The sequence below is a fragment of the Pterocles gutturalis genome, unplaced genomic scaffold (assembly GCF_000699245.1).
Source record: "Pterocles gutturalis isolate BGI_N339 unplaced genomic scaffold, ASM69924v1 scaffold9164, whole genome shotgun sequence".
Taxonomy (NCBI): Eukaryota; Metazoa; Chordata; class Aves; order Pterocliformes; family Pteroclidae; genus Pterocles; species Pterocles gutturalis.
In genome coordinates, this window is record NW_010130652.1 from 24,510 (window position 1) to 50,524 (window position 26,015).

The 26,015-nt window shown below is 34.2% G+C and overlaps 1 protein-coding gene across 1 annotated transcript in view; it reads left to right on the plus strand.

Annotated features, from left to right (window-relative positions):
- The window catches only part of LOC104466760 (activating signal cointegrator 1 complex subunit 3-like), a gene marked incomplete at both ends in the record, with an annotated part of 93,202 nt that overhangs the window by 22,389 nt on the left and 44,798 nt on the right, over positions 1 to 26,015 (plus strand). Inside the window, 1 exon segment of the mRNA XM_010080292.1 lies at positions 25,946 to 26,014. Within this exon segment, the coding sequence (XP_010078594.1) occupies positions 25,946 to 26,014 (69 nt within the window).

The following is a 26,015-nucleotide window of genomic DNA, read 5'->3' on the forward strand; positions in this document are numbered from 1 at the left end:
GGATGCATTCAACAGACAGAGTTAAATTATTTTAATTTTACTTGTCATAAAAACTAGATATCTCATTGGTTCTGTCTCTGTTAGCTGACAAAAATTATGTAGCTTTTAAGTTTTAAGATACAAAGAAAATCCAATACTTGTTCTCTGTTCATAGGAAACTTTAAGCATTTTTTTTAATGTTTAAAGTAAAAAGTAAGAATGCATATCATGTACTGAAGTGATTAAGTCACAGCATACATTTTGGAGGCATATTCTTATTTATATGCAGTTATCCCAATAAGGATACTAATCAAATAACATCTATACTCTGCGAAGGCAGCAATTCTGCATAAACCGTCATCAATAATAAAACAAGTAATATGCTAGCAACATTTTGCTGAGCAATTAAAGCTCACGTTAAGACTTATGAGTACACCAAAGATTTCAATGATTAGAACATGTGGGGGTTTGTTGTTAAAACCATTACTGTTCTGTCTAAATTTTCTTTTTCTTTCTTAGCAGTAAGTATTTCTAACAGAAGTGACTATACTAACAGCAGTAATGTACGTTCATCTTACCAAAGGATTTTATAATCACGTGTTTTGTCATAGGAACTTGCTGCACTAAAATTCTAAAGATTTCAAAGTGTAACAGACAAAGACACAAGCACAGTAATTCAAGCTGGATATAAAGAGATTTTTTTATCCCTTTTTGCTCCCTCTCCAATAAACCCATCCTGTAATTAAACACTTAAGGTTAAATAGCTCTATGAAGCACATGCAATACACATCTACATTCAGGTAACCTGGAAGTGTAGAAATTTTCTCCTTCACTGGTAATTCTAGTGCTGGAGAGATTTACTGGCTAGGTAAGAACTTCAGTACCACATAGGTGTACAGACAGAGCCTACATATATAAGAGTAAGTGACTGTCACCAGGAATTATAACTGTTCAGTTTTCTACCATTAGAACTGTCAGGAAAAAAAAAAAAAAAAAAACAAACACCACATTGTTATTGCAGCCAAGTGTTGTTCTGAACAGAATGAGTCAGAGTTGTGGAAACACTGCAGAGACCACTGCAGAGACACCCTAATGGATTTATAGGTTTTGTGGACAAGAAGGACCATCAGTTGTGAAATGTTTGTAGTGTGATGTAGAGAATTGAGCAAGGCCTGAATTTCAGTTTGAGCTCCAGTAACAATTTCTAACATGTATAGAGCCTTGTTGTGTGTCATTCTTCATGTCTGAATTGACCTGCTTACTGCTCTAGACCTAGGATCTCAGCTCTTCACTAATTTAGAATTTTTCACTGTGAAAGTTCTTCCTTATTTAAATAACAGTAAATTGTTGTTAGAGGTAGATCGAGCTACTCAGTAAGTCTCTTAATGGCAAATTTCTGGTGGCCAGGAGAATATACTGGGAAGAGCATTGATATATATTCTTCCTTAGGCATTTGCTGTTCAGAGAGACTACTCTAGACAGACTTTCGTTCAGACCTGGCAAAGCACTTCTTATGCCCTATACTGTAAATAGGACACATCTTATGCAATAAATTGAGTATTAACATGATAAAACACATTACTTGTAAGAGCTTTTCAGGGTTCTTTTTAAAATCCATTCTCAAAACATGGCCTAGGTTCTTTGTTCCCAGCTATCTCAAAGCTCAACCTATAGAGGAGCCAAATGGGACTGTGGAACTGACCTGTCCTTTCAAGCATTTACCATTCCTTCAGAGTGCTTCTGATTTACAAACTGTACCTTTAATCAGCATGGTCATGTTTTAAATTTTTGGTCATCAGTACAAATATGAAATATCCATGGGTCACACTGAATCTCTGAAGAACCTCGTTAGACATTCTGTCAAGTCAAAGTTTCTGTATACAATTAATTTGTTTGATCATCATTGCCTAATTTTAATCTCCTTAATAAGTGAAATTCATTTTATATACTACTAAATTCCCAGTGCCATACCACATAAATGAAATTTCTGACAGAAGTCTAACTGTATTATATCAATGCTGTGTGATGCAGAGTGATTAATTTAAGCTGCATAATGATAATATCATGTTTGTCTGACAAGAGCTATCTTGTATAAAGCGATGTTTATTGGCACAGTTCCCAAAATATCAGAGTGCAGGCCGTTCAGTCTTGCCATTTCATTTGACATGAAATTTAGCAATACCTGGCAGAGAATAATCTTGATAATGTCATACAGTCCTTATTTTGTGTTCTGTATACAGTGTTCCCTCTAAGGGATGAAGAAGTAATGCCCAGATCATGCATGTTCTAGTCTAGACACAGCAAGTGTACGTGAAGGCTACTTGAACACACAGGAAGAACTGAAAAATAGAATAGTTAAGGGCATTGTATTCTTTGCTGGCCTTTAAAATTTGAAAGCAATTTTACTTATCCTCTTAATTATCTGTCAAATGTTTTTAAATTATTAGAAATTAATTTTTAGAGAGCATTCATCAAATATTTGATGTGTAATCATTTGTTTGACATTTAATTATTTCAGAGCAAATCCTCATTTTATTTTTGTTTTACTAATAGCGTATCTAATATTTGATATGCCATTAAAAAAACTTTAAAATGTGGAAATGTGTTCAAATACATTAGCCTATATTAAATGTCAACCATATATTAAGTTCCCTATTTGTTTTATAATTACTATATTTTTTTACTTTTGAAAAATATTTGCTAATTATCTCTTGGAGAATGGAATTAAGCTCTTTATATTTTTTTTCACGGGATATTTTATTCAGTAGTCCTGCTTAGAGGTCAGAGACAAAATTCGTGAGATTATGTGGTCCTAGCAATTGAAAGGTTAAAAAAAAGGTATTCTGTGTAGAGTGTTTTAATGACTCTGGAGCTGTGGAATTTAGTATTAAGAGGGATTTAGATGGACATTTAGGTTTTGGAGAGGCTTATTTACAGGAAAATATATTGTGAACAATAGAAAAAATGTTGCCTTCAGGTTTTTCAGCAGTATTCCTATATGTTGGAGGTAACTGAAGCACTAACTATTGTAAATGGAAATAAAAAGCTGACAGAAACAGTAAACAATTTCTTTTTGCTTTTGCTTTTCCTGACCTTTAAAAAGGAAAAACATTTGAAGTTTGATGTATATTTCTGTTATTGTGGTAGCTACTTTTTTGTGTCGCTCTAGAAATTGTATTTGCACAGCTTTAGATTTGTACTTCTACTTTCTATTTGTAGTTCTATGTACTCCTCTATACTGTATACAGCCTACTGGAATTTTCTAGTGTTTTAATTATGAATCATAAAGTATAAAATATATGGTATAGATTAAATTCTGTTATCAACTGTCTTTCTGAAAATCAGTCTCTGATTCAAGGATTTCAGATTTGTTGGCTTGTCTCTCAAGCTCTGATAGTTACAGCACTGAGGGAACAAGTACCAGTCTTCTGCTATCCTGTGAAAAAAAAAAAAAAAAGGACTTTTTTCCCTAATCTATGGTCTTGATCATATATTCTGTTTTATCTATCATGAGCTTCAACTTGATATGCAACAATGCTTAGTTTTATCCTGTTTATCACTGGAAAGTGTCTTCATGAATATTTATTCTACTTCCAGAAGCTGTGCTGTGTTAGTAATGGGACTCCTAGAAGCAAAGTGGGTTAGCAAACCTTTTTCTAGAATAATCTCTGAGGTTGCAAATACAACTGACGGGGTGCTGATGTTTTTGTACAGGAAACTACAAAAATATGTTTTATGATTTGTACACAACTTTTAATCAATTTCAGAGTTATTCGGGTTAAAATTGATAATGGATTTCATCACTGTAAATGTAAGATTTAACACCTTTCCTTACTAATCCTCCCTGGAAACGCTCTGATAAACTGTAGGATAACGCATTGCCTATAGCATCCCCTTTCATTGTTGACAAAATTTCCTATTAATACTAAATGCATTTAGTAAGATCATTTGAAACTGTTGTCATATTTATAATATGATTAAGCTTCTTAAATGAAGTCTTATCGCAGCCTCCTGCAAGGTAGCACAGTATTTGCATTCAGTCAGTTTAGATCTTAAGGTAAATACATTTTTTTTAAAATGTCTTCTTTATTTGTGCTTGTAAATATAGAAACTGAAATTCAAAGTTGTATTGTTTAAAAGAATGGTTTTAATTGTTAATTTGATTTAAATATAAGGGGGGCTTTTTGTCTTTGATTAAAATACACTGAAATTTCTTTCTCTCTGGGATATGGGAACAATATTAGGCCAATAGAGGTTCCTTGATGTCAGGCTGTGACATTACTTACTGTAATGAATAGCTCTAACAAGTTACTTGGTTGTTTCTGCAGTCACAGAAGTTTGCACAGTTAGTAGCAGCATATGTGTATTTTTTTCCTTTAAAATTGATATTACTGTAATACTAATTTATTTCAATATAAATAATTGAGTGTATAAAAAGTATAATGTCTTTAACTATTTTTCTATGCTATTTCTCACATGAGAATTTGTGATCTCCTTGTTTTTCCTGAAATTTTAACCTCATTCTGGGGCACTGACAGAGCAAAAATCTATGCAACATTCTTTTTTCCTTTGTCTGTGAAAATCTTCAGTTGGCTGCTAGAATGTTTTAACATGTAATCCAGGTGAAAAACTGTACTGTGTCTTTTCATGGTAGTTAGTTATCGATAGCTTCCCTGGGTAGGATGACTTCACTCATTGTTAAATGAAGTATATTTGGATATCAGATAACTAAGATAATAGTAAAGAAACACACTTCAAAAGAAAACTTCAAAGACGTTTGGAAGGGAAAGCCAAAAACCAAATCAAACCAGTATGATTGTTTTCATATTCACAAGTTTGGGAAACAGGACTGCCCTCTTTCCACTTTGGCACCACAGCCTACTACCCACTTTTGATTTTTGCCAGTGCTTGCTTTCACCATGTGTGATGAAGTTCAGGTATATATTAAAAATACATACGAATTCTTGAGAGGATAAAGCTCCCTGTCATTTAACAGGTTCAAAGGCTGGCAATATCTAGTCACTTGTGAACTCTCCAGCAAGAAGAAATTACAAGATAATATTGAAGTCAGCATAGGCGCTCTCTGCCCTGGCCCCTCTTCAGCCCTCCCTCAAAGAGCTTGGTTGGCTCAGCTGTTTTCAGCTGCTTTCAATCCCTAGGGGTTGTTCCAAGCAAGAAATTTAAAAAAGAAATGCTTAATTTACTAATGACCCCTAGGTCTTGCATTCCTTTTCCAAGATGTGCCAGTTAGTTCTTGGCTGCAATGCATAATCTTGTGCAATATGTTCCCACTGAGACTGTAGACAATAATCATATTTTTCAGGCACCTTTTCTTTATAAGATGCATCAAGCCGTGCTAGCAAATGGTTTTGGTCACATGCAATTTTAGTATCTCAGTATGGAAACCATATGCTGACTAGAAAATCATATTTAAAGAATTCCTATCTACTTAGGAATTAATTTGTCAGGAAATATTGTAGCTACAGTAGTTACAGTAGTTATTAGTAATGAAGAGTAATGATTCAAAAGTTAATAAGAATTTATGGTTATTATGCATTGTGCACTGACAGTGAATGCTTCTTGTTGATGATCAGTTGTACTTTGTATTTCATTAATTGTATTAATTATTCTCAAGCAGACTTCATGCTGTTCAGTGATTGACATTCTGTTAGAAACTATATTTGATTTCTTTTACAGGAACTAAACAGAGTAAATTTTCTGAGGTCTAGTGGATTGTATTAAATTTCAGGTTTTTTCTCTAGCATCACCGTTCACTTATAGAGGATCATTGCAAAAGTCTCAATGTACTGTTTGTTGGAGTTGTAAATGAATTAGGTAATGTGGGTTTTTTTAAGTATTTGGTCATTGATTTAAACATGCAGGCCATCACAGAACACTCTTTGTAGTTGCCTTTCCTGAAATAATATTCATAACAAAACCTGTAGTTCACAGTTATCCTGCAGAATAAATCTGTGTGCTTTCTTTTAGGATTGCTTGGTGTTTTTCCTTCAGAATATCACTGTTAACTGACCACGAGGATTTGTGTGAATTTATTTATATTGTAAACAATAAATATAGGATATCTCTAGACTGAATTTTTCAAAATTCAGCTTTTTGATGTATCGTAATTGAAAAATACATGTTCATAAACACCCGATTTTATAGAAAACGTCACTGCAATATGAGAAACTATCTCACAGTCTCTTTAAAAACATGACTAGAGTAAGTGCAATAAATAAATTCACCTGTTGCATGAAATACTCTGTTCACTTAGCTATTGATAGAGTTCCTCTTGTTGAAGCCAGACTGTGGCAAACATTAGGTGGGTTTTTCCCCCCCCCCCAAGGTACATTTAGATGCTTGATTCAGTTTTTCATTTAGAAAATATGATTTTCTTAACACATGAAGAAAAATATTAAATTTCACTTCATATTAATTTCATTTTTTTCCCAAAATAAGAAAGCTTTCAAAATACAGTGCAGTTTTCTTATGGTTTGATGGAATTGTTTAGCTATATATGCTCACTGTTTCAGTTGTCAGCCACTTTCCGCTTCCAGCTCCCCCCAATACTGTAATTTAGGCAAATGTGGTTGGGTTTTCTAACTATTTGTTTAGTTTATTTGCACATTATGTAGAGTAGCTCAGAACTGGACAGAAGCATTTTTGCGCTGAAGCTTGAAATGACTTCTAGTTAAAATGAATTGTGAAGTAATGAGTAAAACGCGTGCACACTTTTAAGAATTTGTTAAAAAGAGCAATTGTAAGCAACCATTAAGAGTGAGTAAATTGAATTTGATCCACAGTCTGTTAATACCACATACTGAGAGCAGGAGGTGCTTTGGAGAAAATGAAATAGGTTAAAACATAGTTTAGCATACTTTTGGAAAGTTGTGCAGAATTTTTTCCAGAGAACTGCCAAATATTTATTGCTGTGTATTTATTTTTCTGGTTTAAATTGTATTACCTCTATAGTCAGTCTCCGGTTTTTTAGCATATCCTTTCAACATTTCTCCATAGTAAGAGGCCAGAAGATAAGGAAGCTTTGATATCTACAACATTTAGTTGTATCTTCTGGTTGTTTTGAATTCATCTTGAGCTCCTTTGAACTGAAATTTCAAAAGTCGAGCAAGATTCAGAAGAATCCTGCTTATTACAAATAATTTTCTTTGAGAAAAGCTTTGTATTGTATAAAACCACAAACAGCTATGCTTTAGGATGTACACATACTGTTGTGTTACCACCTTTATCACAGTAAAATTATAGTTTTGCCTAAATTTGCCAAATCTCTTTTGAACAACCTAGTTTTTTCAGAAACCTCTTTTTTTGCTTGTAGATTGTTACCTCAAAAACATCAGAGACTGATTACAGAAGATTTCCAAAAAACATAAAAAGCTAACAAAAATGTTCTTTTTGTCCCACTACTGAGATTTTGAATGAGTATCACATAAATGTGTATTTGCATACATCTTCGTACATGTGCCGTATTAGTAATTTTTGGCTCATTTGACCAAGAGACAGAACTAAAACTAGTATTATGCTAGTGGTAACTAGTCTAACAGCATCATGTTTTTGACAAGGCTAGAGTATACACAAACTGTGCGTGAACTATAATGAAAACTGGTAGGTAACAAAAATGGAGCTTACTCTGTATTGTGGAATGAAAATAAAATTGCTAAAAAAACAGGAGGCAGATTCGGAAGTACACGGCTTGTGATGTGTGGCTTGTGATACACTGGAATGTATTTCAGGCAGTGGTTATATTCAGCTTCAGACTTTTGTTGGGTAAAACCATGCCTAACCTGTAAAGAAAATGAAAAAAACAACAATAGACAAGCAGGACAGATCCTGTTTTGACATATTTACAGATGATGTGCATATGGCCTGAAAACTTTTCAAAAAAATTCACACAAGACCTTCAGATTTGAAAGTTTTTTGGCTTAGAATTTGTATTTCTTATAGTTCACATTTAAAACAGTTCTAATTAGACAAAGAAAAATTTTCAACATCATCCTGTCTTTGCAGAAGAATATTTTTTTCTTTTGAAAATCAATGCTAGTTAGGAGATCTTAGCAAAGATCTTGAATATTTCATTTTCTTGAAGTCAAAAGTAGTGGGACTTAAACTGGGATTACATTTATAGATTATACATTATATAGATTATATATTAAAACCAGTACGTGATTATAAGCAATGTGGTATCTTGCTTTATCTATATTGATGTCAGCAATTAGTTCATTAGCCATTGGTCTATTTTAGTTCTAATAAAATATATAGTGCTTTGTTACCTCTTTAATAAAGAATGGCATCAGCATATAGCGGACTTGTCATGTTTCTGACAGTGCTTGTGCAGTCAGGATGCCCAATACCTTCGTCCTGCCCAGTACCTAAGGAGCAAATTTCTCACATTTATGTTTTGTGCCCCTTGCAATAGAAATCAAAATGCTAATATATCTTTTGTGTATGCCCAGACATTTAAAAATGTCCAATGAAATGTATTTGAAGCTTTACTGAAAGTATTTCTCTGTATGTAAGCTCTGCTTTCTTGTGATGGTTTTCCTCTGTTAGAAACCTACATACATGATTGCAAAAGTTTCTGCACAACTTCTCTGATGAATCTTTTCAGTGACAGAAGGCAGAAATTGTGAAAAAAGCAAGTTGCTGAGGCAGATCTGAACATAGGCCAGCATCGTCCCTAAATACTGGAAGATATTGATGAAGCTTAAGCAAAGGTTCTATAAATAGTTTGGCACTTGTCTGTGTTCCCCAATAGATACAAGAGGACTAAGACCAAAATGAAGTTTGTGTAGGTATAGATAAGTAAAAACATTAAGTTGAGTTTTACTAATAATCTTATCTTCAGATAAGAAAAATAAATAGGGGTCTTGTATAACTGCAACGTAACAGTAGTTACCTGGGAAAAAATGTTATGTGAACAGCTGCTGCTTGCCTGAACTCAGCAAGACCTGAGATGGTCTACCCTATGCACCAACAAAGTACTTGGGACCAAATGAGTTCGCAGCATCTTCGTTCTGTGAGAGGCAACTGACTGCCACTCAGTTTTCATTGGCAAAATCAACCTCCACTTTGGAAATCTTACGCATCAACTGTGAAAAGTTTCAAGGTTTCTCATATGTTTTTCTTTTGAATTGAAGTTTTTTGGGTTTTTTTCCAAACAAGGACTTGCAAGAGCTTTTCTAAAAATATGTTATCTATTTGAATAGATGGACCTTGAGCAGCATTTTTGAAGAAGCCGTGTTTCTTTCTGCTAACTACTATGGGGATCTGTCATTTTCTATAGGTGAAGCTGTATGATGCATTTTGATTATGAGTATTAACGCTATGAGATGAAATTTGAGTTTGCCATGTGCAAAACTGTCATTATTCTGTGTTTAAGGTTATGACTTAGTTTAGTAGTTGGTTTGCTGGGGATTCCTCTCTCTCTCTTATTTTTTTTAAGATAGACAAAAGCTGTAGGAAGTTAGTTCAACCGTGACTTATAAATTTGGAAGTTCTAAAATATTGAGAAATGCTGGCAAAATGCTAAAAACCTGGTAGTGGATGGCAAACCCTTAGGATCTGGAATTTAGAGTCTCAAAAGCTTTGCAAAAGCCTTTCTAGACTCTTTGTAATAATGATAAAAGCAGTTAGCTTGGGAATCAAAGGCCGCTGCATCAAGGGTGAAAAATACTGCACATTTTCTGTCTGTGAGGTTGCCTCTGCCTTTGTTATACCTGAATTTTGTAATCAAATGTAGAATTCCAGTGCAAAGTCTTTGATTGTAAGAGGTCACTTTTTCCAAGTGTTATGCTACATAAGTTTATCAAGGGCAAGAGACAGAAATTTGAAGAATCCTAGTGTCATATTGCCATGTTTTCATTTAAACTGTCGTATTGCTGAATAATTGAAGAGAGTCCTAGTTGGTTTGCAGTTGAAGGATCTCATTGGAAAACATACTGAAGCTAATGGGAAAGAGACTGTTGGCTTTGGAGTAAGCCCTTAGGGCACAACTTAACACAGCACAAATTTCATAGAGAAAATACAGCACAGTGTTTAACTTTTTACAAGTGTATATTTTCTGCAAGCTTTTGGAACCAAAAGCAATAAGAAACTCTGAATTTGTCCTGGTGATTCATGGATGAAAAACATTTGTATGGGTTCACCAGTATTACCTTTAATTCTTTTAATGATCCCTTACACTCAGAAGTTATTTTCTGGGCTCTTGATTCAGTAGTTACAGCGTAGTAAAAAAGTGTTCATACTGCACCATAGCATTGAAAACTCATCTGGTTTCTTGTTCCATGGACATGTAATTTCAAAACAGCTGTAATAGTTATTTTCAAGTATTCTCTTAAATTTTGTTCCTGTGGGGGAGCATATTCCTTGAATTGACCACCAAGATTTCTTGTCTAAGGAATATATCCAAGATGATGGTTTTAAGAGACTTTTCAGAGAACTGCACAGGTCTATACTTCATTGGTTCAGAATCAAGTAATAATTAATTCTTTACTGGTCTGACAATCATAGTCCTACTTATTATTTTTCCTCATGGTCCAGTTTCTTTAAATTTGAGATCTCCACACTTGTGTGAAAAATAAACTGTAAATGAAAAGATATTTATGAAATGAAAATGACTACAGAAACAGGGGGAAGATTGCCAACAAAACCCACAACTATTAATAAACCTGTAAAAAGAAAAATAAAATGATAATTAAGAACATAAAGAATATAGCTAGAGCATATTGGAGAAAAGCAAGATCTATAAGACACATACAAATTCATGTTCTATGTAGAAGTTTCATGCAGTTTTCATCATGAAACAGAAGTAGTACTGGTAAATAGTTGAAAACTAGCTTAATGAAAATCAGTAAATAAGTTATTTCAGTTAGGTATACATGAATTCCAGCTATCAGAGGACTCAGATTTTTTTGGAGGAATATGTGACTACAAGAAAATTATGCTGTTACAGATAAGAGACTGGAAATCTCATTAGAATTCTTCATATAAGCAGAGTTCATAATGTTGAGGAACAGAGTAAATTTAAGATATCTTCAAGGTATTTGTGTAGTGTGGAAATAAATGTTTCTAAGAATAAGTGAGGTGAAACATCACTTATAAGAAAACAAAGCTAATTGAGGGGGTGTTTTTATTTCGTTTTCAGAGTTTTAGTTTTCAATGCTGAGTATTGAGAGCCATCTTGTGGCCGTACTTTTTAATGCACATGTATGATGCTGATTTTATGGTAGGTGAAGGGCCGTTGTTCATTGTTTCACCTCAGAGCATTTTAAAGATTGAGAATTAAAAATAAATACATAAAAGTGTTCTACTTCCAGGCATCTAGCCTGAAGTGCAGCTCTCTGCTTGACCTGAAAGATGGGTTCTTTACATTCATATGAAATTTCTGAGATGATTTTTCTTATTCCTTCATTTCTTCATTTTCTCTTCTTTTCTTGCATACATTAATGGATGGTAGTGTAAAACACAAGCTAGATAAGTTGCATGTGTAATAAGTATAATGTATAATATATTTGTATAGTATATATGTGTACAAAGTACATATAAATATAATATGGACTACATTCACTGTTGATAAAAAAAATATTAATTCTTGAACAGTGCATGTTTTAGGAAGCTAAAAATTGGTCTGACAGTTTTAAGCATTTAGTTTTCTGTGCCTGTTAGTAATTCTTTTGATTACTGGAATAACAGTTAATAGTGAACAGAACAATTAAATATTTATATCAAATTTGTATTTACTCTTATGAAATAGATGTATTAAATTAGTTTCAGGCATCAGAACTGGGATTAGTTGGAGAAAACACATGAGGATGAATTGATTACTCTTGGACACGGCTTCGCAAAATAGCTTTATGAATTTGTTATCTTTTTCTGGAAGAGAGACATATCGAAATTTTTTGTGACCATTAAGAGGCTGATGTAAATCCTGGAAGTCATCAGCTAAAGTAGCAATCTAGATTTTTCTGAATTAAATTTTCTGTTCCATAATATAAAGTATATACTGTGCGTAAAAGTGGGTGTTGAAGCAGCACCAGTGCTCTACCAAGCGTTTTTGGGGGGGATTTTGATGGGGTAGGGGTGGGATTCCCCATAAAGATTGTACTTCTGATATTAGTGGAAACCTTTTTTTCCTCTATGGCTGAATTTGTACTGAGGAATCTCAGACAACTTCAGGATTTCACAGACAACTCATTCCATCAAACAGAAGACTCTCAAATTTTAACCTTAAACTAAATATTAAATCAATAGCTATAGGAATTTGCACAGATAGGAAAAAAAAAATCACTTAACATCTGCTATCCTTTTTCTTGTTAGGGGAAAATTGAGATTAACTAAGCATTTAATCCCATTCTTTGTCTGACAACAACAGTTGGGGAACATTTCAGTCATAGTATGTTCTTATCAACTTTGTCACGTTGGAGAAAACTGTTGTCATATTTATAAGTAGCACTATGGCGTGTACAGAGCGTGTACATGACAGATACTGTTAATGTATTGCGTAATTTTGTCCATGGCAAAGAACGGGCTATGGTAATGTAATATTTTATGGGGAGGTGCATAATTCTATTTGGGGATTCTAACAAATATGAAATGAATTTATGATAAATAATGCCCCCTGATTAAGTTGCCTTCTAACAAATATGAAATGATAAATAATGCCCCCTGATTAAGTTGCCATTGTTGCCAATAGAAAGGATGTAAAGTCTCCATTCTTGTTTTTACTATGATGTATGTTCTTTACTTCTGTTATGTTCAGACATATAAAACCGTAGGATTATCTGTAATGTATAGGGCCATTAAGTTCTCAATTGTTTCCTCATTTTCTCTGTGATAACAGGTATTCAATATCAGAATAAGCAGGGATTAGTGTGAAGACAGATAATGCAAATTCCAATTTACTTGCAATAGTGAGTGATAATTAAGAGCTATTATTGACGTGTGCCATCTGGGAGTATTGAGACAGTGCCACCTGAGTCAGTTACAAAAGAAATTTTTCGCAACAGAAAGTTATTTGAGGGTCTATTTTGTCTTCTTTCCAGGATAATTCCTGTTCATCAGTCTAAATCTGAAACATGCCAGTGGTGAACTGCTTTTCAGGCTAAGATTTTAGCACACAGATTTTAGGAGGCTGCACGTGGTAACTACAAATGCATGAGGTGTCTGAGCTCCGGTTACAGTTGGTGGAGTTCAGTCCATTCAGGCAGTGGAGCCAAAACAAAGCCTGAGTTCAACCGTGAGCAGACACGGGGTGGTCGGGGAGCAGAAACGCTGTGCAAGCCCTGCTGCCTGGTGCCCATTGACTGTGAAGGCTGCTTAGACTCCTTCTTTAGCTGTACAGATCTGCATGTAGGTATCTACAGCGTTTTAATCTCAAACTGATCCCTGCCATAGTGAGCTGCTGGCAAAGTGGCCCATTTCAAATGGTCAGGCAATTACTTTCCTTTCTAGAGACATTTCTCTGCATCAGACAGCATTAGCTGGCTCTCTTATCTTCAGTTTTAGCAGCATGCAGATTAAACAAGTGTGATGGAACTATCAAGTTTTCTCAAGTGATGTCTCCTCAAAAAAGAAACAGAGTAGGAAATCTTTTCCAGGTTGATCTCAAGAAGGAAAAGGCGGTGCCAAGAATTATAAGTCATCAGTCTGTTTCTATAAATCTGATCAGAAAGGCTGTCTGATATTATCACAGAAAACAGGCTCAGTAGGTTTTCCACTAGTGAGTGGTTGCTGGGGATTGTAAAGATAACACCATTACAGTTAATAGGTAAGTGTAGCCTCTGTGTTTCCATTCGGTGTAAAATTTCTGTGACAAAATAATTGGCAATTCCATATTTGGAGCTCAAAAAATCAATTTAAAAGTTAGCTGAAGTTTCCAAATACAAAATTGACAGAAGTAAATACTTTCGTTTAATAGCTTCAGATGTTTAGATTGGAATTTGTGAAATAAAATATTCTTAGATGTGTATACCAATTCCTAAAGGGGAATGATGATATGATCACCAAGTTTGCTTCACAATATATTTTATATTATTTATACATTATGTTATTTACATTCATTTTAGATACAATATATATTTTTTTATGTTAACTTTCAAAGTGCATGATGAGAAAAACAAGCAAAACAGTAAAAGTTTTTTAAATATCTGCCACACTGAATCTAATTAAATGTTTGTACAAATTACAAGGGTCAAAGATTCTCCACTGGTTTTATTTTGATTTTAATTCATAATTCAGTGTTGCCATCTTGAAACCACTGAAAACTGGTATCCTGGTGATAACCCTGTAGTATGTGTGCATTATAAAACTCCACAGACGTGATATTTGCCTTAGCACTGAACCATGGTATGTGGTTCAGTTCTGTACAGTCAGATAAAGTTTCTCTTTATATGGGAAAGCTGTTAATATGTCTTGAAAGTGATTGCAGTGTTAGTTATAGAACTATTTTACATAGATAGTATTAGCTTTCAATCTTAAACTAGGGAAAAAACTTTTTGTATATGTTTTTACTTCAACTTCAGTTATTTTTGTTGTTTAAAACAGTATAAAATTACTCAGTCTTAAAATGTTATTACTTCAAGTGGTAAATTAGAAAGACATACTAATTTTAAGGCAGATGTTGGCATTGTTTACTCTCTGCTTTCCTCCTAGAGTCCTAACATCCCAACAAGTGCAGCATTACAGACACAGGTTCAACTTTAGGTAAAGTAAAGCCTACTGAGATCAGGCTGCTCTTAAAAGAAGGCAGAGTTGTAAGATGAGGAGTATTTTTAAGCAGAGGAAATGCATGGAGGATGTAACGATTTGAACAGATATTACTATTAATTGTACAGAAGAAAGACTGTTAATATAATTAAAAGATTAAAGAAAATGAAGCTCACGGTGTGGTATGACTTTTGAACAGTCATTAGCACTGATGTATGCAAGATAAGCAAACAGAGTACGAAAAACGGAAATTAATTGGGGTTGGAGAAGGGACTATGGAAGCAGCACAGCAGCTTTCCTCTCACCTGTTTTGTGCTGCTTTGCACTGCATTAAGTGAGAAGGTAAAAATCTCCTTACTTTTTCCCTTGACAGATAATTTAGTCTCCATGGTATGTTTGATATGTGAGGTATTTTCTTAAATTTCCTCTGAGATCTACCTGCTAGGTGGGTAAGATGTTTAAAGTTAGCTTGCTGAAGAAACTCATTAGCCTGCTTTAAAATTATGGTGTATGAATTACAGTATCTTAACAATAGCAAGCTGGATTTCTAATCTAGTTTACAAACCTCAGACAAAGCAGATGGATGAATTAACATCACTGCAATGTTTTTTTTCTCAGATCTCTGTAAATATATTATAAAAATTACTTGCACAAGAAAGTGAGTCATCCTTTGCTCAAAATATCAACCTTGGAGCAGATGAATGAATTAATGTCAGTGCAATATTTTTTTTTCTCAGATCTCTGCAAATATATTATAAAAATTACTTGCACAAGAAAGTGAGTCATCCTTTGCTCAAAATATCAACCTTGGAGAGGAGGTACATGTGCTAAGTACATGCTTAAAGAACTGTAGATGTCGAAAACAGTCTTTCAAAGCCAAATTTAATTCTACATAATTGTCTTAATCTCTGCGATTTTTAAATTTTATAAAGCAATTATCTTGCAGGCTTCATGAAGTATAAAACATAATGTTAGTAAGTGACACAAAATATTGGAGCTATAAGGCTGGATGTGGGGGGATTTTTTTTTTTAACAAGGCAGTAATAAAACTTTTTTTTCAGTAAATAGAGTTTAAAACTACAAGAAATATCATAAGTTAGCAGAGATCTGTGATCATCCATTTGAACAGGATGTTCTTGTTTTGTCACTTACTAGGTCCTACTTCTGTGCTCTTTTAGGTGTGTAAAGATGTTGTGTTACCTTTGAAACTGACTTCTAACAAGGTTTAATAGTCCACAGGCTTCACAGTTCTGCACTGAGGTTGCAGAACTTCAGGGAGCAACCTGCTAGTAATTTGGAATAAAACTAACAAAAAAGACAACATAGTTGTCAAAGGTGTTGGTAATAATCAGATGTCAGCATTGGTTATCAGTGTAAGTCTTACAGATGTTATTTCTAAGATGTATTTTTTTTGTCCTGAGGGTACAGTGGAAAAATTTATGAAACAGTAAGGCAAGGAGATAATGAGAGATGAGCTTGTGGAAATGTAATGGGGCATGCATTTGAGTTGAGACAGGGGTAAAACTAATATAAAATTCATAGGAAACTAGGTTTCACTGGTCCCACCACTTAAAGGTCTCTTGGTTTCTTAAGAAATTTTTTTCTATGAGTACTTTAATAGGAAACTACATAAACATCTATAATTCTTCATATCTTTTGGAAATTTCTTGAAAGTGCTTGTCTTGTAAAATTTAACATTTGATGACACTGAACTACAAAGTGTTACTAAGGAATTCTTAAAATTCTATTAAAAAAGCAAAGACAGGAGAAATCAAATGTCGTTAGTTCTGAGACTTGTTTAATATTATTAGCACACAGATAAAGAAAACTGATGCTAATTACCTCATATTACACAAGTATCAGTGAAAAAAACTTATTTTTATGATGATGCAGATGCTCTGATGATTCCAGTTTGGTTATCTTTTTCTCTTGTTAAAGTTCAGGTTACATAGCTGAAGTTATTTAATGAGTGGTGACTATAATTTTGACCTTTTTTTAGTTTAGGAGTTTGTACCACTTTTTTTTTACTGACTTGCAATTTTTTAATCATGTCTGCTTAGTATTGTTATGTCTTCCATGCTGTAGGGCAGAAGCTAGACAAGTGAAGACACCAAGCCACAGTACCAAATCAAAAGACATTTAATACCTAGGATTCATCTCTCCAAAAATAATTTTCCTGTTTTAAAATAAATTTCAGTTTTTCATGGTCCTACATACTGACGCTAGTCTAATATTCTTTGAAAACCCTGGAGACTATTAATTCATACTGCACATTTCCAATTACCTATTAAACTTGTAAGAGAAATGCCATTCTGCTGAAGAGTCCTCAGTCTGTCACTTTGCATAGCTGTGAAGTTGTAGTGGTCTGTTACGGTTTAATTATGAAATGAGAAATAAGCTTAATGTTCACAAATGGATTTTTTTCTTGCAGAGTTAGTGATGTCTCAGTCAATATAGCCTTTGAGGAGGAGTTGCACTAAAAATCACAATGATACGTAATAAGCTGTTTTGGAAAGAGCTTGGAAACACTTTCTGCTTTCATTTTCTTAGGGTAAAAATGCATCCAATATTTTCAGCAGGGTGGCAGCTTGGAGTATTGCAAAGCAAAGGAAGTGTTCTCAAATATAACAAATATTTTTATAGAAACCATGCAGTACCAGTTTCCTGTTGAAGCAGAAATATTGAAATCTATGCACAGTTAAGCACAGCAACAAGTTTAACTAGGTCTCTGGAGGATGTTGGTATTCAAACTGAAAACGGTACAAATTCATCCTTGCTGTTGCAATGCTATCCTTGCATGTCACCAAACTGTCTCTCTCTGTCAATTCCTTTTCATGCTGTATATCTTCCCTACTGGATAGTTTTCGAAGAGAATAATGAAAACTTCTGCTGTCAGCAGAACAAACCAAGGTCAATGATTTTTTTTTGTCTGAGTACTCTTAAGTGGTTAACGGATACAGCAGCAGGACTTCCTGTCTCAACGGGTGGAGAAGAACAGATAGCTTGCTGTATTTCACATGTTTCATATATCTGCTCCCAGAGAGAGAACAGTGTAATTCTAATTTGATGAGAAAGAAAACCAGAGCTTTATATGATTTTGCATGCATTTTAAACTTGTGATGTTATATAATTAATTCAATCTTAATTGATGTGCATTTTCATGTTATTGCTAAACAGAAATATTTTGACACTTCTTTTAATAAGACTTGACATTATTTAGGCACAGATTTCTGCTCACTGTGACGTCCAAATTTTCGTCATACTGAAGCAGTACAAAAATGTCTGTATATAACTTCTATTGCACTAGCTATAAACAATAGAAAGATGTTTATATGTGAAAATTATTATTTTTACTGCATTTTTACTCGGTGGTGGAGCTTAAATGGAGTAATTATAACGAACGTTTCCTTTCTGTCTAAACCTGGTGCTGTTTTGCATGTGTGTTTTCACAGAAGAATTATTTTTCATTCAAAGTTCTGAAACCCTTTTTCTGAGGATGAGTAATTCATTCAGTTCTAAGACAGGCACCACAGTCTGGTTTGAAGTGAAATGTTTTGTTGATTTGGTCCACTTTGTAAAACTCTGACTCAAGTTGAGGTAGTGTACTGTCTATACAAATAGTTCCTTTTTCTGCTTTATAACAGCTAGGCATTAAGTGAGGTAGTTTGAAACTATGTCTGCATCCTCAGAGATTTCTTGCAAATCCATCATTTGTGCATGGTCAGACTTGCATTCGTGATTCTTTCATTCTTGGCTTGGCTGGCTGGCTCAAAAATGTAATATTTTACCAATACTAATTTTTCTTAGCTTCTGTCATCAATGAGGTCTGTAAACACTTATCTTCTGCATTATAGATTATGGAACTGAGGAATCAAAGACTGAATTAAATGTTTACCTCTTGTTCAGGGTTTTTAAACTGATTGCTATTCTTTCTCCTCCCATAGAATCTTATTTCATTCTCTATGCACCATGTAGCTTTTCCAATGAAAAAAGATGGGGCTGATGGGGATGATGTAACTTAGTGTACTGTAAAAAGAGCACTCTGAATAAGGCGAGACGTTTCTGGACGCCATACCAATCTATTCTTTCACTAGTAGTCATCACTCTCTAATGTTCCAGCTGGGTGAAACACAACCTTGTGCAGTAGATAGGTTATGATCTGTGATGAGGCCAGGGCAATAGAAAAATATGTCAGCAATTCTGCGTTACACCTCCTTTTCTTGTGAATCAAAAAGAGAAGAAAAGGGTAATTCGTACAGTTTTTTTTTTAAACTATTGTCTGATTGGCACACAAAGATATAATGTTGCTGTTTGTGCAACTGCAAAGTACATTTTAAACCTGCATTATTTTTGAAAAATCACTAGCAAAGTACATCAGGGAATCATTGAACAGCCAGATTTCAAATTTCCAACAGTTACCACTACTGTGTAAGTAGTGTTCCAGCAATAATTCATATTTTCTATATTAGTAGAAAAATTATAACTTTTTACCCTTCGCTTTCAAAGCAGACAAGTCTTTTTGGTCCATATTTGCAGAATTCATTTTCATTTAAAGGGAACAACGGCTCCCCAAGTTTTTTTTTCAAAAAACATCTACAAACACTGATCCTGTAAAAATTGGAAGAGTTAGAAACCTGGGCTAAAATTAAACAACTAAGTCCAAATAATAAAGATAAGCAGAAGAGTGTACTAAAGTATAAGTATCATCTAACCGTATCTCAAGACTGGTAGTCATACGCAATGAAAATTGTATGGCTTTGAAGAAAACAGACCATGATTTCACTTGAATGAAAAAATACAACTGTGTTAGAACAAGACAGTCACAACTTGGATGGGCTGCTTGGCAATTGTTCCTGATTGTCTGAACTTCTCCCTCCTCTTTTTCATACAATTTTTCTAATTGTTGTTGAAATACATTAAAACTGAAATCTTTGATACTTCACTCTGCAGTGACTTTGTGTTTTACAATCTGTGGAAACCCAGTGTGTTATATAGACCAGAACTATTTTTAAAACTTTCACCAACAAAAGCTCTGCCCTGCAGAAAATTATGTGGACATGTAGAGAGAATTGCTTTTAGTGCAACAACTGAAAAATAGTCTGTGGCCTGCTGAGGACTAAGAACAGATAGATTCCTATTCTAAACAAGTATTTCTAAATTACAAATTGACAGGAAACAACCCTGAATCAATAGAAACCTGCATACACACAAAGAGGAGAAGGTTCAGAGCAAAACACTTATAATACTATAATACAGAATTATGTGCTCCCGATGATTGCACTCAAAGAATTGTTATCTTTGCATTGATAGAGGAAGATGTTTAAGCAAAGCAGTCACGCTACTCTCCTTTCTTTCTCCTTCAGAGGTATTTTTAGAGCACTTTATAGAACTTACTGAGGTGATTTCAGTAAATTGATCAGATCAGTATCTCATAGGTTTAAACAATTCTAACTTTAATACAGTGAACTTAAATCTCTAGAGGGAGACGATTAGATTGTTGACTCTTCCAGGAGAAATTCAAACTGATTCACATTTGTTTGCTAGAATTGCCTTCTTCAAATACTGTCTTGGCAGGTACCCACTAATTATAACCTAGAAAAAGAATAAGTGTTGGGCAGAGATATTACTTCAGCATAACTATGCAAAGTTAATACCTAGATACATTAAAAAAGTGAAGATGTAGAGAATGAGCATGAATACTCATTAGGTAGAATAGCATATTGGCCAGCCTGCACCCATCCAGAAATGATCTACTAGGTCATGCAAGTTATCTTGGCTGAGGAGAGCTCTCAGTAGTCTTTGGGTTCTTCACAGGAACCAGCTGCAGGGTGAACATTTAGTGAAGCTAATGCTGCTGTTGACAAGAAAGAGCAAGGGAAGTAATGTGAGAGCATATCGACACAGCAGCACTACCTCAATCCGGTGTATTGAACTGTTGGGTATCTTTTTAAAAGTGACTGATTTATAACTTTGCAGAAGAGTTTCATGTCAAGTTGTTTATATAGGATTTATTGTGTTACTGTGTGTTTAGTAAATACTAATAACTTTCCATTTCATGCTGTTTCTCAAGCAATATGAAAGGTAATACAAGATAAGGACGAACTGTTCAATATATCTTCATCACAGAAATGTAGTCCACTTTTAAATCCTTCAGGGAAAATTTCTTTCAAGGTTAATTCTTTGCTTCTGTAATAAAATAATAATTTAATTTTACTCTTTCCACATAACATGCCACTTCATCCTTGTCCTAGAAACAGCTGCTACTGCTAGTTTACCAGACACTACAAGTTGAATACAAATAAACGTTCTAATTCAAAAAATGAGAGTCTTCAGGTAAAAATCATTGTAGCTCAAATGCATTGCTTTTTTCTCCCTTTCGACTCCAATCTATTTTTCTTCATGTTCAGTTTCTTTCATAAACTGTTGGATTGTGTTGCTGCTTATCTTCATGGTTTAGTATTTTCTATAGGTTTCATATATTTGCTCTAACTATGCATATTAAGGAGTCTTATGGTTTTTTTCCTGGAACAAGATATTTTGACTTCATGTTTAAAAACCCCATCTCCTGGCTTTATTGGCGCTATCTAGGTTTTGATCTCTCTCCTTTGAAACAGCGGTTGTGAACAGAAGAATAAAACTTACCTTAAAGATTTAACTAGTATAGATTAATTAATATGCAATATGTATGCAGTAAATTCTTAAGAGCAAAAATGGGGAATGATCATGCAATCCTTTGATCATTTCTTTCCGTTTCTCTCGGTCCTCATACATACTGAAGTTGTGCTAGTTTTTTGTACTTAAGGAACAGGCCACTGACACTCTTCAACTTGCTTTTTTCATTCTGCTTTTCTCAGCTGCCCTTTACTTCCTGAATGGATCTTTCCTTGATCTCATAAATTTTGAAAGACAATCCGTATTTTTCAAATGAGCCACCAGGGCAGATTCAACAGTATGATTAATACGAATGAGGCAGAGGAGGTTTTTTTTCTTGTAGGAACTTAAAACAATTTAGGAGGTCAACCTAAGAATTATACTGGCAGATGTCTTCAGGAAAGTAACAAAATAGTTATTTTGGTGATAATTGCATTGTATTCATCACACAGTAGTAGTAATAAATAAAAGTGCCCTTCCTTGAAGGCTGCAGCAGAAGACACCTTACTTCGTTTGGTGTAGGTGTCTGTGATATCTGTGCTATCTGAGCAGCAACACTTATCAAGGGAAGATAGATAGATAGATAGAAAGGTGATTATGAGAAACATACTGGAATACCCTGTGCCGTTTCTGTTACTGAGAGAAAATACATGACAGTCAAAAACTGTGTTATTTGTGGGAAAATTCAAAGTTGCAAACAGTATCTTCAAAATGAGGAAGCAGAAAGGAAAAATACATAATTTACAGAAAGAAAAGAAATCTGATCTGATCAAGTGATGGTGGTCTACTTTGTCTTAGATGAGTGTAGCAATTGGAGATTAAAGAAAATACATAAATTGATGTTTCACTTATCAAGACGTAATTTATTTGCAGCTGTGTCTCATAATCAGGCTTTATTACTTTGTTACTTGTTTTTTGAAATAAAATAAGAAAAAAATAGCTATAAGCCTATTAAAAATTTCATTCTTTGATTCACTTAGTATTGGTAGTACAGACAAAAAGCGTTCAGTTTATAGTCTTATGAATGGTGATACCATATGCAAGAAAAGGGTAAAAAAGGGTGTTATCTTTTTTTAAGTCTTTAGCTGAAATACCCTAAAGCTTAATTAAACCTTTTTTTTCTGCTGCATACACCTCACTTCTCATTTAAATTAAGCAGGACATTTTTCTGTGTCTAATTGTGGCATTTTTAAGGTGTCTTAATCATGAACTGTGTGAAATTCAAGACGTTTAAGGGAGAGATATAGGTGGCAGCAAGCTAAACTAGGAATTTATTTAGTACATGCTGTTTTAGTTGCGCACACACATGTAAGCAAAGGTCATAAATCTACAGCCCTCTTGAGCAATAAGGGAGGGGAAAGAAAATCAATTTTAATCAGGAGACCAGTGCCAGACCTCATAATAACAACTTCTCCATACACCTGAGGCACTTAGTAGCATTTTGTGTAAATTTTAAACAAAACCTTTTAGTCTGTAATAGAACAAGATGGGAGTAGTACAACTTTTTACAGTTTCACTTCTCTTCTTTTGTTTAGTAGTTGTTGGTTTCGTTGTCTCTGCAACCAGTGAAATCCAGATTTAATACAATAACCATGCAAGTCATTGGCACAAGAGCTTCGAAGGTTTTTTTTGCTAATCTGTTGCCATTAAAGTTTTATACGCTGTGTCAGCAGTCTTCCAAGCCATCACTGAGATATGTGATTTTTTTTTTCTTTAAAATTTTATTTTCTCAAGTGTAACTTTATAAAATTGGGTTACTTCATTATTCTTGAAATAACTTGCCTTGTAGCTTTGTAATTTAAAATACCCACAAATTTATGAAAAAAAAAATTTAATTCAATTTCTGTGCAGTTAATGGAATCATCCGGGATAGTTAGTGATTTGATTTGCTTGGCATTTGGTTTTTTTTTTCCTTTGTCAAAAGTGGGCTATGAGTTTTTCATTGAAAAAAGTTCATTAGCTTCTGTGTTGGAAAAAAATTATTTAATGTGTCTCTAAACTGGTTACTGTGTAACCTGGCAGTCTGTCACTTCACAGATTCAATAAATCAACAATGAAGGTTTAGAATGTGTGATAGATTTTAGAAGCACGTGGGTATTCTTTCTAAACAAAACTATATGGGTACGTTCAGGTGTACCTACAGATTTCTGAATGGTTGATTAATCTTAAGCTGGTAAGTACTTGAATTATAGTCAGACTAGCATTGCCATATCTTAATGTGTTTTCTGTCACAAACTTTTCCCCTTCCTCCTCCTTTTTCCTATATTCAGAAATTCCTTTTTCTAAATTGGTGAAATTGTAGTTCCTAAGACTGTAAGCAAATAGTTTCCTTACACATATAGTACAAGATTTTACTCTCCTTAGTTTCCCGTTAATAAATTGCCCTCTCTTTCAATCATGGTAGAAAACAGAAGTAATCCATTTACAAATAAAGGTATGTAAAAATTTTAAATCGTGGAGATTTGAGAACAAGATTTTGCTTTTTCACCTGCAGATTATATTTAAAGTGTAATTTTTGATATTGAGTAATTGGAAAGTAGATATTTTAATATCTGTAAAATAGTCATGTGGTACCAATACAACAACCTCTGTCAAAAAAGTTATATTTCTGATGGTTGTCACATAGGATGATTTCCTTTATTTAAAGCAAAAGCTAATTACATCATTAAATGCTTACACCACTTCCTGAATGTAATCAACATCAATCCAAGTTTCTGTGTCACAATTATTCTCAGATTTGCAGCTGAAATGAATTTTCCTCATGCCTGTCTTCTGTGAGATTTGTTGTTGATAAACTATAAAGCAAACCTTGGTTCATTTGTGTTCTTTATGAAATATTTGTTTCCATTTGCTAATTCATAAAGAATAAGCTTCATGAACTGCACTGCCACTTTCTCAGTTTCTTATTTATTCATTTTTGAGCACTGCAGCGATTAATTAAATTTGCCAAAAATCCAATGTATTTAAAAGCTGAGTTTGATTTCCTTTAAATGAATAGTAAATAATTACTGCTAAAGCAGGAAAGATCAGATATTGAGAAGCTGGATAATTGTGAAGCTGAGAAATATGTTTTTCCTACAATATTTTTCTTTTCATGTCTTCCTTTATAATTGCATTCCCATCTCCCTATTTACTTCTGTGTTTGCAGAGATTTATTGTTCATGTTTGGCAGTATGCCAGGACTGTGAACCATATTTTGCTTTGATTTACTCACTCTGCATCCCTTAAGTCAACTTTCAGTGGCTGTGTGTCAGGTACTAATAAAAGTGAATATTTAAAATAATAATAATCATAATTTGATCTAGAATTAATTCACTATATTATACAGGGCTGAAAATATAGTGATAGTCAAAAAACACTTAACTCTCTTGTGGTCTATGGAAAAGTAGAAATTCTCTGCTGACAAATAAGGAAATCTGTTTTAGGGACATTACCACAACCCTCTTGGTGTCATATTGAGCAGCAATAGATTTGGAAGGCAGTGAGGGCAGCAGTTAGGGATGTGGAAGAGGTGGGAGGAAAATCAGAGGCGTTTGTGGCAAATCAGGGACATTGAAACTTGAAGATCTGAGAAACCAGTAGCCAGGGCTGAGGGTAAAGAGATTGTATTCGGCATGCTTTCTGATCTTATGTAAGCTTGGTTGAAGGTCCTTTATTCCAGTTTACAGCAGGGTTACCATGCCTTTCCTCCTGTGATCTTAGTTGTAATAAAAGAGCTGTGCTTTTTGTGATACTTGAGCTTTAGCCCAACACCTTGTTTCTGAACAGAAGGACAACTGTTCCTGTTGGGCTAAAATGGTGTGAACTCTGGTGGTCTGGCTTTCCTCTTTAAGTGGTTGGCTTTCTTTTTTCCTTCCCTGTTGCTTCTGTAAGACACATGCCAAAGCAATCGGACTTTCAGAGTTTAGTGTTTGGGCAGGAAATGTGTTAGTTTTTCTTAACTTTGAGTCAATATTCAGTTTAGGTGAAGCATGATAATACATCTAGCACCCAGAAATAAGAGAGAGGTGCTTACAGACCTCGTACACAGGGGGAGGCTGGAGGACGTGAGGTTTTGTGGAGTGAGATGCCAGCCTCCTGCTCATGGGGAGGGTAAGAATGAGGGGTACATGAACAGTTTGATTCCATACTGTGAATGTATTATGCCACACTGATACAATGGCTGGTGGTGGGGAAGGGTATCCCCTCCTTAATGGTAAGTATAGGATGTGGCCTGCTGCCTTAAGCCTGTCCTAGCTGCCTGCCTAGACTGAAAGAGCTGCTTTTAAGGAAAAGCAATATGTGAGTTCTCAGTTTCAGTGTTCATAATGTTTATCAGCAAATTTGGATCTCTGTTTAAGTGAAGCTATATTTTTATAAAAGTACTTTTTTAAAAAATTAAGTGTATTCTTTGGAAAGTAAGAGTAGAAGTCAAATTCATGTATAGAAAATTATGTTGTCGTGGATGAAAAGTTTGACATTAGTAGAAGTAGTGTCTTTCCTGTGACTCATAATAGTATTCAGTGGTGGTTTTTTCCTCGTGATTTTTTTTTTTTAAGACTATGCTTCTTGTAGTGAAATTACAAGTGAATTTAATTTTTATGTTTGTCTATTCTAGGTACAGAAATCCAGAAATAAGCAATTACGTGAGCTGTTTCCAGATGGATTTAGTATTCATCATGCAGGAA